Genomic DNA, 24,948 nt, shown 5'->3' on the forward strand with positions numbered 1-24,948 from the left:
GGGGGGGGTCCCTGGTCCAATCCCACTATACTGATATTTTAAACGCAAAATGGAGATGGTACTGTATGTATGAAAAGCTACAGTAGAACTCTTTAGTGTTTTACCTGTAGTTGGACAGGGGTCTTTAAAACTTAAGATATGATAAACAGACACATAGCATGGTGTAAACAGCTTCAGAAAATTGAAATGAAAGAAACACCAACATTATATATATTTCATTCCTTTGTTATTTCGTGTTCAGTTTGAAGTTTACTTAAAGAGTAATAATTTCCCTTATTAAAATTAAAATCTTATATATGACTTCATTGCCCATACATCAAAAGATTAGAACAATAACAATGCGAACACGAAGGTGACATAAAGAGCAAACTGCAATGTCGGTGGCAAGTTTCATTAGTCCACATTGCTTTGTTGAAACCCTGTCTAAACTCAGTTCCCTGTAAAATTCTCCTGTGTCAAAGTCAAGTAGTTCAAACAGCCTGTTACTATTTCTGTGTCTAAGACTAGTGGTTCAAACAACCTGATACTATTTCTGTGTCTAAGACTAGTGGTTCAAACATCCTGATACTATTTCTGTGTCTAAGACTAGTGGTTCAATTAGCCTGATACTATTTCTGTGTCTAAGTCTAGTGGTTCAAACAGCGTGATACTATTTCTGTGTCTAAGTCTAGTGGTTCAAACAGCCTGATACTATTTTTGTGTCTAAGTCTAGTGGTTCAAACAGCCTGATACTATTTCTGTGTCTAAGACTAGTGGTTCAATTAGCCTGATACTATTTCTGTGTCTAAGTCTAGTGGTTCAAACAGCCTGATACTATTTCTGTGTCTAAGTCTAGTGGTTCAAACAGCCTGATACTAGTTCTGTGTCTAAGTCTAGTGGTTCAAACATCCTGATACTATTTCTGTGTCTAAGACTAGTGGTTCAAACAGCCTGATACTATTTCTGTGTCTAAGTCTAGTGGTTCAAACAGCCTGATACTATTTCTGTGTCTAAGTCTAGTGGTTCAAACAGCCTGATACTATTTCTGTGTCTAAGTCTAGTGGTTCAAACAGCCTGATACTATTTCTGTGTCTAAGTCTAGTGGTTCAAACAGCCTGATACTATTTCTGTGTCTAAGTCTAGTGGTTCAAACAGCCTGATACTATTTCTGTGTCTAAGTCTAGTGGTTCAAACAGCCTGATACTATTTCTGTGTCTAAGTCTAGTGGTTCAAACAGCCTGATACTATTTCTGTGTCTAAGTCTAGTGGTTCAAACAGCCTGATACTATTTCTGTGTCTAAGTCTAGTGGTTCAAACAGCCTGATACTATTTCTGTGTCTAAGTCTAGTGGTTCAAACAGCCTGATACTATTTCTGTGTCTAAGTCTAGTGGTTCAAACAGCCTGATACTATTTCTGTGTCTAAGTCTAGTGGTTCAAACAGCCTGATACTATTTCTGTGTCTAAGTCTAGTGGTTCAAACAGCCTGATACTATTTCTGTGTCTAAGTCTAGTGGTTCAAACAGCCTGATACTATTTCTGTGTCTAAGTCTAGTGGTTCAAACAGCCTGATACTATTTCTGTGTCTAAGTCTAGTGGTTCAAACAGCCTGATACTATTTCTGTGTCTAAGACTAGTGGTTCAAACAGCCTGATACTATTTCTGTGTCTAAGTCTAGTGGTTCAAACAGCCTGATACTATTTCTGTGTCTAAGTCTAGTGGTTCAAACAGCCTGTTACTATTCCTGTGTCTAAGTCGAATGGTTCAAACAGCCTGTTACTATTTCTGTGTCTAAGTTTAGTGGTTCGAACAGCCTGATACTATTTCTTTGTCTTAGTCTAGATTTTCAAGCAGCCGGATACTATCCTGTGTCTGTGGCTAGTAGGTCAAACAGCCTGATACTATTTATATGTATAATTCTGGTAGTTCAAACAGCCCGATACTTTTCCTGTATCTAAGGCTAGTATTTTAAACAGCCTGATACTATTCCTGTGTCTTAGGATACTAGGCCTTACACTTAATGTGTCTTTGTCTAGTGGTTCAAACAGCCTGATACTATTATATGTATAATTCTGGTAGTTCAAAAACCCTGATACTTTTTTCTTTGTCTTAGAATAGTAGTTCAAACAGCCTGATACTATTTATGTGTCTAAGTCGAGTGGTTTAATCAGCCTGATACTAGACCTACCACGGAGCGTGGAGACAGAGACCTAGACAAGTAAATGCAGGGGTCATTTCAAAAATAATGTTATATGGAACGTAGCGTATAGGGTATGTCAGAGTGTATTCACACGCATGCACGTGACTAGAGATAAGCGAACAGGTAACAGCATATGGAGACACAGATAAGAAATTATGTAATCGATAACCACAATCGTTATAGTCTTTTTCGTGGCTCAATGCGGCAGTTTTGTGGCCGTGGTAATTGATATTTCAATATATCCGTTAAGGATCTCACCCGGGACGTCTGTTGTATTTTTCTGACGCCGATTGAGTTAAAAGAAATTTAATCAGGGTCACAGTGATCCCATACACATTTGTGGATTAAATTTACCATCCACAAACTTCCGGTGACACGATATTTCCATATTACGAAAGAAATGTTTAACGCTTACACGTTGTCTTTTTATAATAACGTTAAGGTGAAAGTACTTGTTCCACACATTTTCGTCACTTCATTCGGCATTCCTTTGCTTTTTTGTATATAGAGGTGGTTGGACAAAAGGACGTTTATTAGCACCCCTTCGTGGCAAAGCAACGTTTATGAATGTTCCTTCGCAATAGTAACATGATGGCGACGAAGCGACCTTTATTATTCTGTCATCTGTTTAAACACTAGATAAGCTACACTATTAGTCATAAAAAGAGTGGTTTTCTGTATTGTATGTTCTTGTTTACTCTCCTGAAAAATAACAACAGAAGAAAAGTAGAAATTTATTCAGTTTTCTGCTATTTTCGACTTAGTTTTAAATCGACAGCTTTCATGGAATTTTCTCCATGCAACACAACCAAATTATCTAAATATGGGGGGAGGGCAAAATCATTTGATGCTATTCTTAGAAGACTGTTCTAGCGATCATTTCTGGGGAGTGAATTTTCGGATTTCTATACTACTGCGATCAACTCTAGCATGCACCCAGTCTTTGTTTTCAGTATCAACCGTAATTTAAAAAAAAATCTTTTCTGAAAACCCCCCACCGCAGTAGGGTGAGATCGGACAAAGAGAAGTTTATCAGTTGTACGTGTAATGAAAATCAGGGGATGTTACTGTAGGTAAGGAGCACTAAAAGATCGTTCTCTAGTCTTTTGTCGCAAGAAGGGGGACAGGAATCCTTAATACAGATGAAATGAAAAATATTTTAAGAATAGTAGTTCAAACAGCCTGATACTATTTCTGTGTCTAAGTCAAAAGGTCAAAACAGCCTGATATTCTTCCTGTGTCTAAGTCTTATAGTTTAAGCAGTCTGACACTATTCCTGTGTTTAATTCTAATAATGAAAACAGCCTGATACTATTTTTGTGTCTAGGTCTATAAGGTCAAACAGCTAAAAACTATTTCTGTGTCTAAGGCTAAGAGTTCAAACAGCCTGATACTATTTCTGTGTCTATGTCTAGTGATTTAAACAGCCCGATACTATTTCTGTGTCTACGTCTAGTGATTTAAACAGCCTGATACTATTTCTGTGTCTACGTCTAGTGATTTAAACAGCCTGATACTGTTTCTGTGTCTAAGGCTAGTAGTTTAAACAGCCGGATACTATTCCTGTGTATAGGTCTAGTAGTTCAAACAGCCTGATACTATTTCTGTGTCTAGTAGTTCAAACAGACTGATACTATTTCTAGTCTAGGTCTAATATTTCAAACAACATGATACTATTTTTGTGCTTCAGTCTAGTGGTTCAAACAGCTTAAAACTGTTTCTGTGTCTGAGGCTAGTAGTTCAAACAGCCTGATACTATTTCTGTCTTAGTCTAGAGGTTCAATTAGCTTAATTCTATTTCTGTGTCTTAGACAAGTGGCTCAAACAGCCTGATACTATTTCTGTCTTAGTCTAGAGGTTCAAACAGCTTAATTCTATTTCTGTGTCTTAGACAAGTGGTTCAAACTGCCTGACACTATTTCTGTCTTAGTCTAGAGGTTCAAACAGCTTAATTCTATTTCTGTGTCTTAGACAAGTGGTTCAAACAGCCTGATACTATTTGTGTGTATAAGACAAGTGGTTCAAACAGCCTGATACTATTTGTGTGTATAAGGCAAGTGGTTCAAACAGCCTGATACTATTTCTGTGTTTTTAAGGATAGTGGTGTCTAAGCCTAGTGGAGGATAAGCGTGATCATATTTGTTACTTCACGTATAAACTTAGTGGCTGATCCCATCCTTCTGTAGTAGCCTAATGACTCATGAGTTCTTTTCTGTACTGTAAACCAACAGACTCATACAATAAGATTGTGTCTCACCTGTAATATTTCAGGCTAAGGTACAAAGAAAACACTAAATAAATCCACAATATTTCAACTTTCTGTTTGATGTGACCAATATCTTGTCTCAAACAGAATATTATTTTATAACTGTTCATAACTTGTTATTTTCTTTTTCGTTTGGCAGCACATATCGTAAATCTGTTTTTGTCAGGTATTATATAAATGTCAGTTGCCGCTCGTAAATGTATGGTAGGTATGTAAATTCTGTTGTAAACCAACGGTCCCAATGTACTTCAGTAGGAAGCTGCTAATGACCCACATCTACTGTGTATCAGCTTAAACACTTTACCTTTCGAATACAACTTAGTGGACATTTTCTAATTATTACTCATGATGATTCGGCTAGTTAACCATCACCTCCTTGATACATTCCCGATTCTGTACTTTAGTTCAATTTGAAACAGAGAACCACTAGCCTTCTACCTCTCAGTCACGGGTACGAAGCCCAGGTGGGGCAGTCGCCAGATACTGGCCGTAGGTCGGTGGTCCTTTTTCGGGAACTCTGGCTTTCCTCCACGACCAAAACCTGACACGTCCTTAAATGACCATAGCTGTTAATAGGACGTAAAACACATACAAATGAAACGAATCAGAGTAGAGACTTGAAGCTTGACTGAAGTACAAACTACGTTTAAAGAATATTAAGTCAGGTCCCGAGTTTTACATTTATAGCTAATTAACAACCGTGGTCAAATGATTATATACTATTTATTTCCAAAAAACCTAAAGAACACATACAGTAAAATATAATGTGTCTAGTTATTGTATAAAACATTTAGCTTTCTTCTGAATAATGAGTGTTATTTAAGAAGAGAGAGAGAAAAAAAACATAAATAAATAAAAAACAAATGCAGAAAGGAAAAGCTGTTCCATGCATATCAAGGTTAGCATAAGAAATCTTTTCTTTGTTATTTTTTTCTTAATTTTAACGGTATTGTTGACGTTTCGGTATTTTCTTGTTGGTTTCTGGACAAGACAAATGCTTTGGTTAACCCTGTTTTCACAGTAAGCTTGTACATCTTCAGCTTTAAGCTCTTTTTGCTGAAAGTACTCGTGAGCTTAATTTTTTCTGAAAAAATATCCATAGCTAAGTGGTCTGGATGTCTTTCAGGAAGTTTGTTGGGAATAAAGGCTATATGATAATATATACAGCATTTGATATAGCGCCATATCTAGCTAACATAAGCCACTCCAAAGCGCTTTATAGTACATAGATATACAATTAATATAATTAACATATACATTAATCAACAAATATTTTGAGGCATTCGCAGGAGCCGCGCTTACTACTAGTCCTATGTCACCTGGCTAATACCTCCCTATGTGTGTATGCCTGCGTGTGTGCTGGAGTTGTATTGTTTTCTATTTGTAATGGGACCGTGATTCCAACGGTATCATTTATAGTGCCACCTCACTTGAATGCTACAGCACAGATACTTCAACATCCACCCCATACCATTGTTTACTCCACCTGGGTTGTTGGAGTTGTGTGGGCAGGAGAAAAACACTTTCTCTGAATTCGTACAACGTCTTCGGGGATCGAACCCCAGCCGCCTGCTTGTAAGGCCGGAATGTTAACAACTCGACCGATCCGCCCATAAATCTATCAACTTGTTCAAATAAATAACCTTGACTAATTTTCAAGATCACTAAGATCAAAACATTTGTATGATTTCTTCTGAGGTATTTGGCATGTGACATACAAGAGTGAAGGATAGTCACATTTATGTGAATGACCTTGACCCTCTGCAAAGGTTAAAAAGTTTTAAAATGTTGCAACAACTTTGTTTGGATAACCAATAGACCTAGGGTCATCTTATTTCGCCTGCGGCATACAGGGAGTGAAGGGTATTTACGTTGTTTATTTGAATGACCTTGACCCTGTGTAGAAGTCACAGAGTTCAGACATTTTCAACTTTGTTTGGATAACCAGGATACCTGGGGTCATCTTATTTTGCCGGCAGCATGCTGGAGTGAAGGGTTATCACGTTTGTTCAAATGCGCGGCCTTGACCCACTTTTAAGGTTATGCAAATAATATCAGTTCAAATTATGAGGCATACCATCGTGTTACTTAATCCAGCTGGATAGAAAGGCTTTCACATCTGTTTATTTGAATCACTCTGATTCACTTTCAGGCTAACAGCAGTCAAATATGCTGCAAATATTTATATGACTTATTTTTAAAACATTTATTAGTTGTCTCCTCAGTTGATGATGTTGATTTTACGTATCAAGATAATTTGAGTTTCGATAATATTATTTTGTGTAATTGCCATACTGTATTTATTTCTGTGTATTTACCAAGGTACATAATGCTTTCATCGTAACAGTTAGTGACCTAACGCAGTCCTCAGACTGTACTCAATAGCCACTTCACACATGTGTGTGTGTTGACACAGTGATTATACACATATTTAAATGTAACTTCAGCTCGCTATGTTCTTATGCACATTACACAACAACACATAACCGACTAAAGGATTATTGCCATATGTTTATCTCAGCAAGCAGGCTGCCAGTTTAAAGGGTTTTTGTAACAGTGTAATTGAGGACCCTGATATCAGCTACAAATCAATTTACGGTATTTATGGTTCAACAGCGAACCGCATAAGATGTTTTGAAGAGGTAAAGCGCTAGACACACTGTCGCGCTATACAAACAACTGCGATTTTAGCTCATAATCGCATAGTGCAAGGGCTGCGTTGGCCATGTTGTTAAGGCCTCTGACATTCTGCTACCACTAGCCCTCCACCACTGGGACGCGGGGTTCGAGGCCTACGTGGGGCAGTTGCCAAGTACTGGCCGTAGGTCGGTGGTTTTTTCCAAGGGAAATCCGGTTTTCCTCGGACAAGTACATGACGTCACAGACTTACGAGTCAAAATGGCGGCTTTTTTCTTTTAAATGTTGCATGAAAATTGTCGTTTTACACGAATAAATGACACAAATCTTGATTATGTGATAAAAAAGGTTCTTACACTCGTTTTCATTGTATATGAAATTGATGAAGCTCGTCACAAATTTTTCATTTTAGCTCGCCAGAAGCTCGTTAAATTGAAAGATTCTTAAACTCGTTTCATAAATCTCATATGAAATGGAAACTAAGATCCTATATATGCTATGCCGTTATATATCCATATCGATGATGAACGCATGGCAAGAAGTTAATTTTGTAGGTGCGATCAAGTTATATGTCTTTCGTTCATCTCTAAATGTTTGTATCTTGTCACTAACGGTACTACTAGACCTATACACAGGAATAGTTTCAGGCTGTTTGAACTACTAGCTTTAGACACAAAAATAGTTTCAGTCGGTTTAAAACACTCGACTGAGACACAGGAATAGTATCAGGCTGTTTGAAAATCTAGGCTAAGAAAAAGAAATAGTATCAGGCTGTTTGAACCACTCGACTTAGACACAGGAGTAGTATCAGGCTGTTTGAACTGCTAGCCTTACTTGCTGGCTATTCACTGTTGAGTAAGTATAGTATTGTCCACTTTGTTTTCAATTTTAGAATGTCAAAAAGGCACCAATAACAATTAGCATCGTCTGCAACATGTTAACAGCCTATGTGGGGAAGCAGAGAGGTAACTACCAAGAAAGAAAAGTTCACGATATAATTATATTTGCTATTTCTATATAAAAAAATGATAACAAAAAAACGATATTGCAATTATCTTATATGCATATTTCTATTTTTAACATTCTACAATGATCGTATTTGATGAAGGTTAAGCATCATGGGTGACTTTGATATGTGGAGCGGGAGTGGACCACCACTACCTAGCCGTACAGATCTGCATCACTCATCAGACCACTTGTACCTTCAGGAGGACGATGAGATGGAGACGTACGAGGATTTTTCAGAGGGAGAGATGTTTCACAAATTCTTCAAGATAAATGAAAAGCCAGAGGAAGAAGGAACAGATTCAGGGGTTTATGCTTCAGAAGACGTTTGTAAATCAAAATGTAAGTACAGTCACATCTGTTTAAGATCTATTTGAGAGAGAAACATTGTCATAAACGACATGGAATCAGTATTGACGAGGATAAAGATACTCAGGAACTTATTAAACAGGGAGATACAAATAGGTGTTTACCATAGGGAGGTGGTAAAACAGATATTTAGTAAATACAGAAAGATGGTAGTTGTAGACAGTGGTAGTTGTAGACAGGTGGTAGTTGTACGAAGGTGGAAGTTGTTGAAAGATGGTAGTTGTAGATAGGTGGTCGTTGTAGACAGTGGTAGTTGTAGAAAGGAGGTAGTTGTAGACAGTGCTAGTTGTAGACAGGAGGTAGTTGTGGAGAGGGGTAGGTGGAGAGAGGTGGTAATTGTAGACAGGTGGTAGGTGTAGACAGTAGTAGTTGTAGACAGGAGGGAGTTGTAGACAGTGGTAGTTGCAGACAGGAGGTCGTTGCAGACAGGCGGTAGTTGCAGACAGGGGGTAGTTGCAGACCGGAGGTAGTTGTAGACACTGGAAGTTGTAGACAGGGGATAGTTGTAGACAGGGGGTAGTTGGAGACAGGTGGTAGTTGTAGACAGTGGTAGTTGGAGACAGGTGGAAGTTGTAGATAAGTGTTAGTTGTAGACGGGGTAGTTGTAGACAGTGGTAGGTGTAGACAGGGGGTAGTTGTAGCCAGGTGGTAGTTGAAGACAGGGGGTAGTTGTAGACAGGAGGTAGATGTAGACAGAGGTAGTTGTAGACAGGAGGGAGATGTAGACAGAGGTAGTTGTAGACAGGAGGGAGATGTAGACAGAGGTAGTTGTAGACAGATGAAGGGTGTAGACAGGAGGTAGTTGTAGACACTGGAAGTTGTAGACAGGGGATAGTTGTAGACAGGGGGTAGTTGGAGACAGGTGGTAGTTGCATACAGGTGGTAGTTGTAGACAGTGGTAGTTATAGACAGGTGGTAGTTGTAGACGGGTGGAAGTTGTAGATAAGTGGTAGTTGTAGACGCGGTAGTTGTAGACAGTGGTAGGTGTAGACAGGTGGTAGTTGTAAACAGGTGGTAGTTGTAGACAGTGGTAGGTGTAGACAGGAGGTAGTTGTAGACAGGGGTAGTTGTAGACAGATGAAGGTTGTAGACAGGAGGTAGTTGGAGACAGGTGGTAGTTGCATACAGGTGGTAGTTGTAGACAGGGGGAAGTTGTAGATAAGGGGTAGTTGTAGACGGGGGAGGTGTAGACAGCGGTAGTTGTAGGCAGGAGGAAGTTGTAGACAGTGGTAGTTGGAGACAGGAGGTAGATGTAGACAGTGGTAGTTGTAGGCAGGTGGTAGTTGTAGACAGGAGGGAGTTGTAGACAGTGGTAGTTGGAGACAGGTGGAAGTTGTAGATAAGTGTTAGTTGTAGACGGGGTAGTTGTAGACAGTGGTAGTTATAGACAGGTGGTAGTTGTAGACAGTGGTAGTTGTAGACAGGTGATAGTTGTAGACAGGTGGTAGTTGCATACAGGAGGTAGTTGTAGACAGTGGTAGTTGTAGACAGGAGGTAGTTGTAGACAGTGATAGTTATAGACAGGTGGTAGTTGTAGACAGGGGGTAGTTGTAGACAGGTGGTAGTTGTAGACAGGTGGTAGTTGCAGACAGGAGGTAGTTGCAGACAGGCGGTAGTTGCAGACAGGAGGTAGTTGCAGACAGGAGATGGCTATATACAGTGGTAGTTGAAGACAGGCGGTAGTTGCAGACAGGAGGTAGTTGCAGACTGGAGGTGATTTTAGACAGTGGTAGTTGCAGACAGGAGGTGGTTATAGACAGGGGGTAGTTGTAGACAGTGGTAGTTGCAGACAGGAGGTGGTTATAGACAGAAGGTAGTTGCAGACAGGCTGTAGTTTTAAGAGATGGTTGATAGGTGGTCGCGTAGCCAAGTGGTACTTGAAGCAATGTTATTAATTCTGAAAGAAGGTCGTAGTAGACAAATGATAGTTGTTGGATGGTGGTAGTTGTTGACAGGAGGTATTTGTCGATAGGTGATAACTTAGCAAGTGAAATACCTGTAATTTAACATAATTCGAGTTTTGATCGTCGAGATAGAACAGACAATATCTTTGGTAACAGTCTTCTCTAGATTTCGTACCTTTGTCTGATACACGACCGTTCATAGGATGCATATTGGTATGACAGACGGTTTAAAGAACCATTTTTATTTATGGAAACCAACAGTATCAAATATAAATTTACTTTTATCAGTTTTGTTATAAAGTTGAGGACAGCGAAATTTTGTCACCTTAACAATAGAAAAATTGTCAATGATCCTTTCAGGAGGAGGGTGAAATTATCATATGCACTACTCCCCTTATGTATTTTTGCATGCGTTTCGAAACACTTTAGAAACACATATATATTTTTAATTTGACCTTTTGACATCAAGTACAATTGATTAATCCAAAATGAACGAAATGGCCATATAGTACATTTGTTTTTTTCGTGGTCCCTAGTTTAACGCGAAATTTGCTAAAATGGTCAATTTCAGCATATATGTATATATTTTGTTTTTGCGGATTTCAGGTCTAGTTGCAACTGCATCCTGGCTACGGTCAGAAAAGATTAATTTGCTTACAATTTTGCTGGTTATATTTTCGCAGAAACTTGTTTCAGAAAAAAGAATGAAAAGAAAACAATTAAAACACCGCGAAAAATTAACATAAACAGTTATTTTCTTTCATTTATTTTCAGTATTGGGTGATCAGGACCTGAGCAATATCATTAGATGTATCAACACAGCCGAAACCAAAACGGCTTCAGGAATGATAACGCACGTACATACACACACCATCCCTAAAGCTGTGTCAGAATGTGACGTAGAAACGTTAGCACTGTTACTAGACTGTGACCATAAAGCAATAGAAAGCAGGGTCGCGAGAGTCATGACTGAACTGTTGATTCAAACAGACATGAGAACTCATAACTATGAGAAACTGCTGTCAAGTTTGAATGCCCTGTTCCCAGTGCTACAGAAGCGTGCGATGTGTCCTGAATCGACGATTGGTATACAACCCGTAGTGATTCTCGTGTTGCTTGTATTACATCACCAATCCCTGAACCATCCAGACAGGAAGGCTATATCAGACTCGACCAGAGACAACCTCCAGAACTACATAGATATCATGGACACATTCAGTACGCTTGATTCCAGTCCAACCGTGTCGAATCTTCGGCAGTCTTTGAGGATGATCCTAACAAGTTTTCAAGAGGTTTTAAAAACAACTAAAATGAGTCACCTTCAGCTGGGGAACTTTAGCGAGGAACTGCACGATGGCAGGCACAGGAAACGCTTATCTAAAGACTTCTTAAAAATGTCAACGTTGGAGCACTACTCTCTGATCTTAGGAGTCATCGTTCAGGTATTAACGAATAGAATTAAGTGCATAACCATATTCATGAAAATGTTGTTATGTTTCAAATCCGAATCTATACACAAGCAAAATTCCGTGTTTTGGTCATAAGCAATTCATGGTCTTCTTGTCTCGGTCTTGTTGTCAAAAATGCTCCTGAAATTATACTTTTGAATGAAGAATAATATATTTTAGAGTTTTCAATGTAGAAATAAACTTGACCGGCGCAAATATTTTCTTTTATCCCCTTTACTGAACGGCATTGTCATCATTTATTATGAAACTATATGTCAACTATATTCACCTGGTATCTTTCACCTAAACATACAATGATGTAGTTTTATCAGATTCATGCTGTGTGCTCTCGTGTTTTGGTGTCTCCTCTATTATTGTGTACGTGTCTTCTGCTTTGATAATTCTTTCTTGTCGCCTTTTATCTTGATTTTTTTCATCATTTCATTGGCAGATAAGCAAATTCCCAGGCACTATGGACACACTAGACTTTTTCTGCACATGTGTAGTATCTGTCTTGGATTTCTACAAAAAGAAGACAAATGGAGATAAACACATTTATGGCCTACTGCTTCTGACGACAAGGGCGATAGTCAGTACTCTGGAGAAACGACACATGAAACGTTTGTATATATTCAACTGAAACGATGATATATGTGTCATTTATAGAGTCAAGTCGACTTGAATATTATGCAATAATTCTTTAATTAGAGACTAGCAAAATAGGAAAATTCCATTTCAACATATTTTATTGACAATCCAGATGGTTATAATTTTCCTGGTCAATATTTTCGGAAACACTCATTATCATTATTTTCACCCATGGAAATACCAAACAAGTAAATATATAGCGACATAGATTATAGCGTAATTAGGAAGCATAACAACTGGAATACATTGTCTGGAAAAAGAAATGGTTTCTTATTACATGATAAACCATTTCTCTGTGCAATCGTTCATCAGTGGGAAGTACTATTAATTTAATACAATTGTTTTGACCATATTTTAAGTTATTGTATTCGAAATTTGAGTTTGACTCTCTGTATTTAACTCGCTGAAGAATATTTCATGATGTTACTAATCTTGTTATTTGCTTTGGATTAATCTTTCTTTTCTTATTTATCCAATATTTAATATGCCTGTGCAAATCAAACGTCTTGAAAACGTACTTCCGTATGTAATGGATTCTTGAGTAGATTGTTTGAAAATGCATTTTAATTGAAATTAAAAATAAACCACAGTTTATTGTATTTTCGCCAACAGGCTTTACCCAGAAAAAGTATGAAGTATCAAAGGTTTAATCATAAAAACAATCCATGTTTTTGTTTTGTTTATAACAGAGACCTCCGATTCAACAAGGTGTAGTTTACAAGAGAAATTGTGTGAAATTCTCCAAATGATCGTATGCAGTTCAAAAATCAAATCGGAAATACGACAGGCATTACAACAGGAAGTGGCGATTTTGATGTTTCATGAAACTGGTACTATAGTCAAAAAAGTGTCTGAAATACTCAAAAAGAACACATCGTTCTCGTTGAATGATACATTGCTGAGATATCTTACGAGAACTCTGGAATCTTTGAGCTTTTCTTCTCATTCAACAGCAATAGAGAATAGTTTTCTAAGATGGCAAACTCTCCAAGGAACTATTGTAGGACATATCCATGTATCAACGCAAGTTTTTCTACCTGCACGAGAGTCACTGTTAAACGGAACATTCTACATTGACACTTATCGTCAAAGTGCATCAAAAGTTCCACAAACCGCCGAACACTACAATTCTCTGAAGGTGTTGAAAAAACTGTCGGCCTACGGGCCAAACGAACACGTCCAACGCTTGTTTGCATTTCAAACAGAACCACTTCCATTGTTTTACATGACTGAAACACTACAGGAAACGAAACTTAGTTCCTATCTTCTGGCACACAGGAAAGATAGAAATTGGATCTCCGACAAAATGCTTGGACTCATAAGTCTTGGGGCTGTAAAAGCACTAAGATTTCTTCACGATGCTGGTTTGGTTCATCGAAACATTGTTGCGGACAGTTTCAGATGTCGTGATCAAACCGTTGTCCTCTCGGAGTTCAGTATTGCGAAGACTTTACCGAGGGAGTCAGACGAACTTGAAGATCACTCGATGCAAGGTAAACATTATTTTAACACTGATTAAATATTTTATATTGATTTATTTACATCTTTACTATGAAACATAAGATTTATATTTTCGAAGAATACTAAAGAGAATTTTTCAAAAGTTTGCACTGAATGTGAAAAAAAAAGGAAAATATAATTCTCAACTGCTCTTTTGCCGTTACCGGAAAATAAAACGTCAATAAGATTTAATCTTGTACCTTTATGCTATTTTGTATTCAGACAAAAATATGAAAGACATTCTGTTGGTTTCTAAGAACAATTTGCTATCAAAGTGTTAGCAGAATGTGTTACATATGCCATCGACAAGACTTTTGCAATCGATCGATATCTGTTAGCCCATTCATGTTTAGTCCCAGCAAAATGCTTTAACATAGAGGCAGTTTTTGATTTAACGATGAACATTTGTCCAAAAAACACATGAACTGGATAGTGGCACCATGATGGAGAACGTATTTTGTATTTGTTTTACTCCAGTAATGGCTTATACTTTGAACCACTGGTATTCCTATGAATCTCTGCTGTAATTTCCTCTTTTCCTGTGAATGTTGACCTTCCCATCCGTCGGCGTGCATACGAGTCTCTGTATGTTTGCAGTATTTTCCCCTTTTCTTGTGACTGTAAACCTTTAGATCCGTTGGCATGCCTAAGAATCTTTGCCTGTTTGTAGTATTTTTCCTTATTCCAGTGACAGCTGACTTTCTGAAGTGTTGGTCTGCGTAAGAGTCTGTTTGTATCGACGCACCATTATTTCAATGATGGTTGGCATCCTATTCCGTTGGTCCGCGTATGAGTCACTGCATGGCTGTAGTATTTCCCCCTAAACCAGTTACAATTGGCATTCCGATCCGTTGGTCACGCTACGAGATTCTCTATGTGTGCAGGTCTTTTCCCTATTCCGTTCCGTTGATCCGCCTACGAGTCTCGGTCTGCATTCTCTTGTTGTTTTTCCTATTCCAGTGACGGTTGATATTCCCATTCGTTGGTCCTCCTACGAGTCACTTTGTGAGGATGAGTTCAGTCACTCCTCGGACGTTTGGATGTTTGGCCAGTTGTTGTATGAGATTTTTACCCACGGATGTCATCCCTACACGGACATATACGGATATGATCTTGATGACGTCATGGACATAGTACGTTTAATTAAAAGGTTTTGCGTTTATAGATTGGTTAAATATCGGTTTTTTACATGAAATTGATACCAATTTATGGGTGATAACACATGTAAAAATTGCCAGGGATGAAGATTTATTCAGAGTGTACTTCGGTTTTCGTTCTATTCATCGATAGACCAATTTATTATCTAGTCCAATTTTTAGATATATATATATATATATAATAATAATAATAATAATAATAATAAAAGAAAACCAAACAAACTAATGAACCATCAACCTTGATTCGATAATCTGTTTTCCGGAACTTCACAAAAAGTTCATATATTGTAAATTAAGAATACGCATACATTTTTTTATAACCAATTTTTACTTAACACTTGAATATTTGTTTTCATGAAGGTTCTGTTCCATGATCTTAAACCGAAATGGTGGCCATGCATCCCACTTGCCATCCACAACGTCATTGTCGAGTGCGTTCGGGCGTCACCCCCCGAGAGAACGAGTCTACAAAGTGCGCAGGAAGACATAGAGAGATGGATGGAAACGACAAAAAGAAATAGTGAGTGAACAATTGAAAGGATCCTTTTAAAGTTATATATTTATTCTTTACATGTTTGTATTTTTCATTATTAATCGCATATCACGCGTTTGCAGTTAACCCAGTGTTTTTCTGAACGTCTTATTTTAGCGCTCGATAAGAATGAAATGTTTATTGATAGATATACATTCAAATTTTATCATCAGAACTAACGCGTTAAGGAGTAATTGGTAATATATTGCTTTCGATTTTCCTACAAATACTGTAATTGTCAATCCAAACTTTCTGTGTTCATTCATCTTACAAAAATAGTTTTGCTATGTAAACATAACATATAAACCAAATGCATACATAACATATAATGATTTATTTTAATCCGGGGGTGGNGACAAGAAAGGAGGGTTTGTGGTACCAAGACTGACAAGCAGACAGTCAGGACGGATAACTTCAATATACATATATGTAGGACCTACATTTACACACACATACAAATAGGTTCACATAATCCAGTTTTGATCCTAATCACTAATAACTTAATAATTATATTTCACGTTCAATTTGCAGCTAGTCACAGTGGAAACATCACATTCACTAACAGGGGAAGCTTGTATCCTGAGCTTAATCAGCTACAGCAAGACAAACCAGAGCGGGTAAGTAAAAAAAATCAAAAGACAATGATGTTTTTAAAACCTCTTACAGATGGATGACTAATCACACTTGTGTAATAACCGATGCAAAATAAAGACTACAGTCGAATCTGTTCGAGATAACAGCCCTAATAAGCCAGTGTCTTTCTAGAGACCGGCATTTTCTCATCCAAACAGGCAACATACTTCTTCTTATTCAACCTCTATTAAGGGACCATCTCTGTTATGACCAATTAAAAACAAATTCCTTAAAGTTATTTTTTTATAGATTTTATTGTATCTGAAAAAAACAATGATTACATAAAAAAGGATCATAGTTTGTTTAATAGAACGACGAACGAGAAAGAGTTTGCATTGTAGAAAAAAATTGATGCATTGAATAAGCTTCAAAAGCATGATAACAGGTTAAGCTTTGAATTTGTATTTGTTATATACTTGTGTAAAAAAGGACGAGCACTACTAACTAATTTAAGATAACGCATTTGCAATATACAGAGACACACGCATGATTGCAGTTTTCTGATATAGAAAAATAAAATACAACATAAGCACACGAAGGCATGATGTAATATGATCAGTGCAAACAAAGGCATGCCTATAACAAAATAATAACATGACGGTCTTTGCAACCAAATATATTTCTTTTTTCTTACAATGTACACTTTTCTTCCCTCAACATTTTACTTAACTAGGGAACAACGATGAAGTTGAGGCAGCTGAAAAGTTTAGATGGAAGTAAGTAAGAAATTATAATTAAGAAAAATAAGATATTGTAAAATGGTTGTTAATTGCTTCCGTTGTTTTATATTGAAGAAAAATGCACACACATACAGATACATCTCTAAAATATGCACTTTTTAATTTCTGTTCAAATCACCTTGTTGTCTGTCCGTCCGTGCGTTCTCACATCTTTCTTAAATGTCATAAGAGTTCCACTTTGATCAAAATTAAGTTTGAAACAACCGTTAACGATCATAATTTAAAAATCATTGTTGTGAGTTCGTTTTTTCCCTTCATGTTTACATATCGCACATTTGTGTTGCAGACGTCAAGGCTTTGTATTACAATACTTTGATGAAGCAGAAGGTTCAAACTAATACCCTCAAGATTACAGAGAGCGATCTCACCGCTCCGGATCATCCTGTTATACGGCAAGAGGTACGGTACCACTATTGATAGTACATTACTTAACCCGTTCACCCCTAGGTAACTTTAGAAGACTCTACCATACATTGATCTGGATGAGTCAATTATACTCTACAGTGGTGAAAGGGTTAAAATTGTCAACATTAAACTTCTAAAGTATTATATTATCATCATACTTTAGTACGTTAATGTCGTACATATTCCGTCTTTGCGTATTGCAGAGTTATCTTCCCTTGTGAGCAGGTATTGATTGTTACGTCATTTGTTTGTGAGAGTGATGTCATCATGTTATGAGAAAACGACATAATTTTCTCACACAAACCAATGACGTAACAATCAATACCTGCTCACAAGAGAAGATAACTCTGCAATACGCAAAGACGGAATATCGTTGGATGACAAAAGTATTTTCCTTTTGTAGTCGTTATTTACTTTACATAGAAAAACAACATAATAGTTTACATATTCTGAAGAAATATTATCGACAATAAAAGGGAAAGAACTGAAAGAAAATATAAACAAATTAATATTTTTAATGACAGAGCAAATAGTGTTCCTACAAGCATGCTTGATGTGCCCACGTGTCTGCAGTTATGACGATATTATCAAAGAATTGTCCGGATATTTGGTCGTTTTGTCAGGTCGTATGAGGTTATTTCGGTGAGACTGGTAAATTTCCTTGTGCCCTCGTATAGAAGTTACCATTTTTTTCTATACAAGCATATGCATCATGTAAAATATATAAATGTCCTAATAATTATATACCAATTAGTCTACAATATCTTTTTATCCCCGATACAACCCCTCATATCCTTAACTTTTCTTTTTTTCTCTGTTCTACTTTCTGGTAATCGGAAATTCCTTTGTCATCTCATCAATATCGGTAAAGTTTCCATGCTCTCGACATTGGAGTGTGTCGGAACTATAAGTTGGTTGTTTTTATTATAATTTCTTGTCAAAACTTTCAGTGTAGCGTTTTCTCCATATTATCTCACAAATGTTGTAACTTGTCAAGTAAAGGGAGGTAGCCAATTGATTAAAATCATGTAGTAACGGAAACCTTAGTTTACGGGCCGGTGTGTTCATTCTAACAGGCCTCAAAATATAAAAAAAACATTGATATCTAACACTTACATCTACTGTCTTGATTTTCATTGTTTTAAAATCTGACAGGCCTCAAAATATTAAAAAAAATCAATGGTTTAAAATATCCAACACTTAATTCTACTGTCTTGATTTTCATTGTTTTAAAATTTGACAGGCTTCAATAATTAAAAAAAATGTCAAGGGTTTAAAATATCTAACACTTAAATGTACTGTGTTTATTTACATTGTTTTAAAATCTGACAGGCTTCAAAATAAGAAAAATCAATGGTTTAAAACATCTTACACTTAAATGTACTGTGTTTATTTATATTGTTTTAAAATTTTAATTTTGATATCGAAATACTTTTAATAAATAAACGAATATCTTCCAATGTCTGTGAATCTGTGTAACACGTACATTGTTTGTGGAGAAAGTAAAACTTTGAATGTTCTTCGAATGTTCTTTTTACTCTGACATATTATTCGGACATTTATATATTTTACATGATGCATATGATTGTATAGAAAAAAAACTTTCGAAAATTTTAATACCTTTTTCAGTCATATTGCTTATCTTCCTGTGTGTATCTTCATTATTCACAGGGAATATACTTACATATAGAAGAACCAGTCAGTCAGAAATTTATAGATGGACCACTTGACAGAATGAAAGCAGACAGCGACTTTGCCACTAAACAGCACATAGTCAACTTTCCCCCTCAGAAAAAATCACTAGAAAGCACAGTTAAAAACGGAATCACTCATACCCTGGTAAGAACAAGTTAACACTTTTTTTCCATTTGTTTTTTAAATCTAAAATGCTTAAAATTCTGAATCCGAAGACGTGATTTTGTTGATATGAACTCTTAAACGTACAACGTGTTTTTGGCCAACACGATAAATTATCATAAAAATCGGCGAATGAATATAAATGCAAATCGGTCTGACAAGAACTATATGTAAATTAATATCGGCAGTTGTCCTCCTTTTTGGACAGAGTGAAACGGCGTGACAACGGTAATTACTATTTTTGGTATAGCACACATTTTATTTCCCTCCTTGAAAGTATAACTGCTTAGCAACAATTTTTTTTTTTGGTAATTTCATCTAGTTATTTTATAGCTTTACAGGTGCTTCAAGGGAAAATGCTTGCTAGACATTGCCTTAGAAAACCTATTTGGCGACCCTGCAGACGCAGAGAATGAGGAGGCGTACGCTAATATCATTAAGGAAGCGGTCTCGTTTGTTTCTGAAATGCACAAAAAGAAATGGATTCTTAGGGACATCTGCTGCTCAACTCTGTTTAAATCTAAAGCGAAAGGCAAGGTATGAGAAAAGTTCGCATTTGTTTATGGACTATATTCTTTTATGTTGGTTTTACATCAGGTTGTTTTGTTGTCAACTCAGTTTCAGTTTTGTCCTTGTGTATGATTTATTTTGTATATATTCTACAACTCAAATTGGTATGTAAACAAGTCTATGGCCACCGACTTCATTATCAGAGGAAAACGTGTGTTTAGGTATATTCGATGCAAGCTCTTGAATCCTCTGCGACAGGTTAAAAGTAGTTTTTGGAAGTTGACATATTACCATCAAGAAAGAGAACGTTTACGGATATTGAAATGGCCATGCTTATCGTACAGCTAAGCAGCAAGCAATCTCTGTAAGCGTTCTGTAAGTAAAGTGTGTTACGGCGTTCATATTTACCACATATAAAATACATAAAATATCTATATCATAATAAAATAATTCGTGTTATTCCGTAATGTTCGGAAATCGCATGAAACATTTTCACTCAAATAACAATATTAGCATTTCAACACAATGCAATAGCGTTTTACTTAATACTTTGGTATTATTTTGTTGTAATTTTAAGCGGAAACATTTTTGATTATATACCTGAAAATGATTCGATAGTAGGAACTGAAACCATGCGATCGTTGTATTACAAAATGATAATAATATTTAAAGTATACGTTCCTATTTTTTATTGTTTTCAATTCATAAGGTTTTCATGCCACGCATAGGAAGATTTCTGAAATGCCGAAGTGCTGTTAGTTGTGTCACGGACACATGTACAAACACAGATGATCGACGGAACTGGTAAGAATCCCCCATAACATTATGTGTAGAGAGGAGAGTGTACACAATGTTTACTATTATGTTAGAGCTTTTTGGTGTTTGTTCGATCAACACTGATCTCGTTTTTTGCCTTCAAATTATTCTAGATAATGGCGAGTTTGTAAAAACGTTGCAAGCAGAAAAAAAATCACATTCGATCTAAATAACACCAACGGAATGTATCCATATCTTGAGGAAAAGACAAAGAAATGTCTAAACCGATGCTACATTACACACGGGTAAGACTGTTAAAAATGTCCTCTCAGACTGGAAATTTCGTTTATCTATCTTCCGGATAGGGAATGGTCATTTCCCCTCATTTTCCACAAAACTTAGAACCATTGTCATACATATGCAATAGCTTCTTTTTAACGTAAACTAGATGTTGACAGTGCTATTAAAATTATTCATTTGTGGAAACTCATTGCTAAAAGAGAAGAGAGACGACAGATTTGTCATTAACTAATTGCACTCACAACTGTGCGATACATATATCTGTTACTTCTGGATAAGCACACGCAACCATTTCCTGCTGGTCATCCAAACGGGGTAGGACAGAAATTTTGTTCCTGTCCGGAAGTGTGGATACCTCTGTCCAGGGGTTACGAGGAAATTAAAGTCCGATAACTCAATGAGTGTAGTAAAATGAGGCAACGGATTCATGTAAATAAAACTGTTTGTTGTTTTGGAATGTTTTAGGGGGTTATGATTATTATTATTCCATATTCTCTAAATTAACTTAAACCTGGCATAAACTGTCATTATTACTTGCTGGGGTTCCTGCAAAATTCCCGAAAGATTATAATGAACTAAGTGAAACGAAGAACGAAAATAATTATGATGAGATCACTGTTGCAGGATGCCTGTAGAGGTCCTGCAGCATAAAGCATACTCGCCAGCTAGCGATGTTTACATGTTAGCAATGACCGTTTACGAGTTCTATGCCTCAGCCTCGTTATCGAAGACAACCCCAATAGTCAACCGTCTAGAGGCTGTGCCATTTGCAACGTTGGATCCAAAAAAGGTAATGGAATCGGTGCATTTGTTTACGATAAATCCATACATTACTAATGCTCAAACAAAACATCAACTTGATAGTACCAAAGCGATACAATAATGTTCAAAATTCATAATGTTTAACGGAAGAGATATCTATAAATCAATTATAATAAGTTCGTATAAATAGTTAATATTGCAAATAATAAGATATAATATAAGTTAATACATTCATTTTGGGGACGCTGATGTCTATTTTTTGAGAATACTTACTTAATATATTCAGGTTGTTTAAGCGTTGTTTACTGATCTTTTCAGCTCTTGGATAATCTACTTAGAGAGGAGATACCCAATCAGCCCACATCTTGTCCGGAGTGGATATACAGATTACTAAAACCTTGCTGGAATAGAGACCCTACCAGGAGACCCAGTGCCCAATCTCTTCTGGCAGACGTCGAAGCCATGTAAGTGAAAAATCGCTGATAATAATATTTAAAATATCAAATCTATTATGATCTTATTTTGTATGTCTTTTTTTTTAATTTTTAATTGTTCTGGAGCCAGGGAGAAGTTTTCAGATGACATGTTTTGATTTCGAAAGAAGTAAGATAAAAAAAAATAAAAAAAATTGGAACTCAAATCCACGAATAGTGATTTTTTTATCTATTGTTGGAGTCAATGTTTTAAAACCTTCATATAACTGCCAAAATACTGTTATAAATGAGATTGCTTGCAAGAAAAAAGTCAATATGTTTATCGGCAGACCGGTACAAGTCCATTAGTGTTCTAATCTTCGTTGAACATGTGGTGCTATGAAAAACCGTATATCCGGACAAACACGGGTGATATACATTTCGCAAATCAGTTAAAAATGAAATTTGAATTTGGGACCTTTATTTCCATGCTTAGGCTGTCACGTAAGATATTTGTTTATCATCTCGCAGATAGAGTGAAAATTAGATTCCCGCAAAAATACCCGATATACTGTACAGTATCACATGTCGATTTATTATGCATTGTTTGGTGTAACATTTAAAAAAAACAGAATTTGAAAAACAATCATCAGGATTAATAAAGCATGAAATATTATTTAAAGTTATAGTGACCAAAATCAATGCCTGATTCCGGACTTTGTTTTCTAACTAGAATATCAACCATGTCGGATGACATTTCTTGTGCGAACACTTCATTTGGGACAGATAGTGCTCGAAGTACATACGCAACGATATCGTCATTACAAAGACCGCAACTTCCACTACGACCCAGGCAACAACAGCAGCAGACACATAATTCCCTCTCTCAATTATCACCTGAGGGCTCAAATGACTATCTCGAGCCTGTTTACAATGATTCAGAGTTTTCAGACGAGAGTTCAACACCAGAACCACACAATGGAAAAAGCAGTTCGAATACGCCGTTGATGATGCAGGAACCATCAAAAGATTCAACAAACAGTCACGTTTTCTGTCCTGAAGAAGCATCACTCGCATTGGGGGATGAGGAATCTAACGCTATAGATAAATGTGGTGCAGCAAAGGCAGATTCAAATCAAGACCAAACAACTGTTGCATCTAGTTCTGAAAATAGCCATGCAGTCTCATTCAAATATACAGAATTCACAAAATCCACTTTAAAAGTGGACACCTTTGTAACAAATTCTCACGTAGATGGTCATGACAACTGTGTAGGGTCGTCTTCCATGGAAAATAGCAAAACAACAGCACACAGAGAGGATGATACTCAAAACCAACCCCATGATGCACAGAACAGTAACGAAACGGGAAGCAATGAAGTTTGGGTTTAAACCCTTGTATTAAAAGAAATGTAACGCTACAGAGACGATATAACGAATTGTCAATATTATATTTTTATATCATACAAAAGTATTTCTATCACATTTTATCATGTTTATTCACCCAAAACTGCCTTTTGATGCCTCTCTCAGGTATGTATCTATGAATCTAGACAGTTGTTTCTAGTGTTGCACTTCAAAATAATTAAAGCTATTAGCTCAAAAAGCTGAGTAATAACAAATTGTAAAAGATTTAGTTATGTGAGCCCTTAAAACCTTAAACAAAGGAACATTGCAGTTTCACCTTCTTAAAGAAAGCTATCTCTTTGGAACAGTGTGTTGTCTGCTGGAATCTTATTCAGGTTTAGAACAGCCATGGCTGTTTTATGTGTGCAATATAGGATGTGGACAGAACATGTAACCTTAGTCCATTTATGTATTTCACCTGTCCAAAATGTGTATAAGTAACTGGAAACAGAACTGCAGTCTTAAGATGGTAAAAATGTTTTAGAAATGTTTTATTGTCCGTGTTCTACTCTCCTGGACACCCAACCAACTATCCCAGATACTATATGATATAAACTTAACAACTTACAAAATATTGGCAACTGAGCTAAGCAAATAATCCATATACAACTTAACAAATATATTTATAATTGTTCTGCATCGGAAAAAGTTATCAATTCGTCTGTCCGTCTGTCTTCCCTATTTCCTTTCCAAAGATTATTTCGGAATCAAAAAGATATTTTTTTCCAGACATTTGACATGGCAATACACTGTGATATGCTTATGCGCAATAGGTTTTAAATAAATTCTAAGGTCAAGACCAAAGTCATTGTTGCTAAAAATAGACCAGGAAATGCATGATCATCATTGAGTAAAAGTAAAAAAACTTCATTGAATTACATGTTTAGCGAAAAATTAATATTTAGAAAAATTATCTCACTCAGTATATGGAAATATATATAAATGCAAAAACAAAATTTATAATATGATGAGGGTGGGAATTTTATTTTTTGTTTATTTTATGAGGTTGGTTTATTCTAATAAAATGACGAATATCTTATCTTGCACCTTCTTAGTTCATTAATTCCCGCAATTTATCTATGTGGAAGTATATGATATATATGTATGGTACAATTTAGTAAACCCTACCTTTATATCAGCTATTGCATTAATCAATGTTGCCAATCAACGTTGAAATATTCAAACTTGATTCTCAAATTTAACATTACAATCTTTTTTTTTTTCTTTTTTTTTTTTATAAATATCTGAAGCATTTCCAATTTTCGGAGTATACTTGTGAACTAAAATATGATTTCACTACATAAAATACCTCTGCAATATTACATCATTTAGTTTAATAATTGAGTCTGCTTCACTCTAAGGGCGAGAAACCCTGTCGTTAGCTACACAATAATGAGACGACTAATACTCACTGATCAATTTTCGATTAGCACATTTTTAAGGGAGGTAATAATTACAGAGAATTATAATTAAGCATTGAACTGTTTTTGTATGGTATTTATGATCTATTTGAATGACACAGC

At 36.3% G+C, this 24,948-nt stretch overlaps 1 protein-coding gene across 3 annotated transcripts in view; it reads left to right on the top strand.

Annotated features, from left to right (window-relative positions):
* Positions 1 to 24,948, top strand: part of LOC110462932 — a 25,691-nt gene extending 743 nt beyond the window's left edge. Inside the window, exons 2-17 of one of the 3 annotated variants that reach the window (XM_021517194.1) lie at positions 7,973 to 8,045; positions 8,189 to 8,427; positions 11,133 to 11,800; positions 12,258 to 12,426; positions 13,144 to 13,947; positions 14,915 to 15,087; positions 15,472 to 15,631; positions 16,175 to 16,260; positions 16,950 to 16,992; positions 17,303 to 17,415; positions 19,093 to 19,260; positions 19,612 to 19,815; positions 20,498 to 20,592; positions 21,469 to 21,634; positions 21,925 to 22,070; positions 22,753 to 24,948. In XM_021517194.1, coding sequence (XP_021372869.1) covers positions 8,199 to 8,427; positions 11,133 to 11,800; positions 12,258 to 12,426; positions 13,144 to 13,947; positions 14,915 to 15,087; positions 15,472 to 15,631; positions 16,175 to 16,260; positions 16,950 to 16,992; positions 17,303 to 17,415; positions 19,093 to 19,260; positions 19,612 to 19,815; positions 20,498 to 20,592; positions 21,469 to 21,634; positions 21,925 to 22,070; positions 22,753 to 23,410 — 3,882 coding nt within the window. In that variant the 5' untranslated portion in view covers positions 7,973 to 8,045; positions 8,189 to 8,198 and the 3' untranslated portion in view covers positions 23,411 to 24,948. Of the gene's footprint in view, positions 1 to 7,536; positions 7,936 to 7,972; positions 8,046 to 8,188; positions 8,428 to 11,132; positions 11,801 to 12,257; positions 12,427 to 13,143; positions 13,948 to 14,914; positions 15,088 to 15,471; positions 15,632 to 16,174; positions 16,261 to 16,949; positions 16,993 to 17,302; positions 17,416 to 19,092; positions 19,261 to 19,611; positions 19,816 to 20,497; positions 20,593 to 21,468; positions 21,635 to 21,924; positions 22,071 to 22,752 lie in introns of those variants that run through there. The other 2 variants (XM_021517204.1, XM_021517185.1) reach the window with 2 other exon arrangements.

The sequence above is a fragment of the Mizuhopecten yessoensis genome, unplaced genomic scaffold (assembly GCF_002113885.1).
Source record: "Mizuhopecten yessoensis strain PY_sf001 unplaced genomic scaffold, ASM211388v2 scaffold1471, whole genome shotgun sequence".
NCBI lineage: Eukaryota > Metazoa > Mollusca > Bivalvia > Pectinida > Pectinidae > Mizuhopecten > Mizuhopecten yessoensis.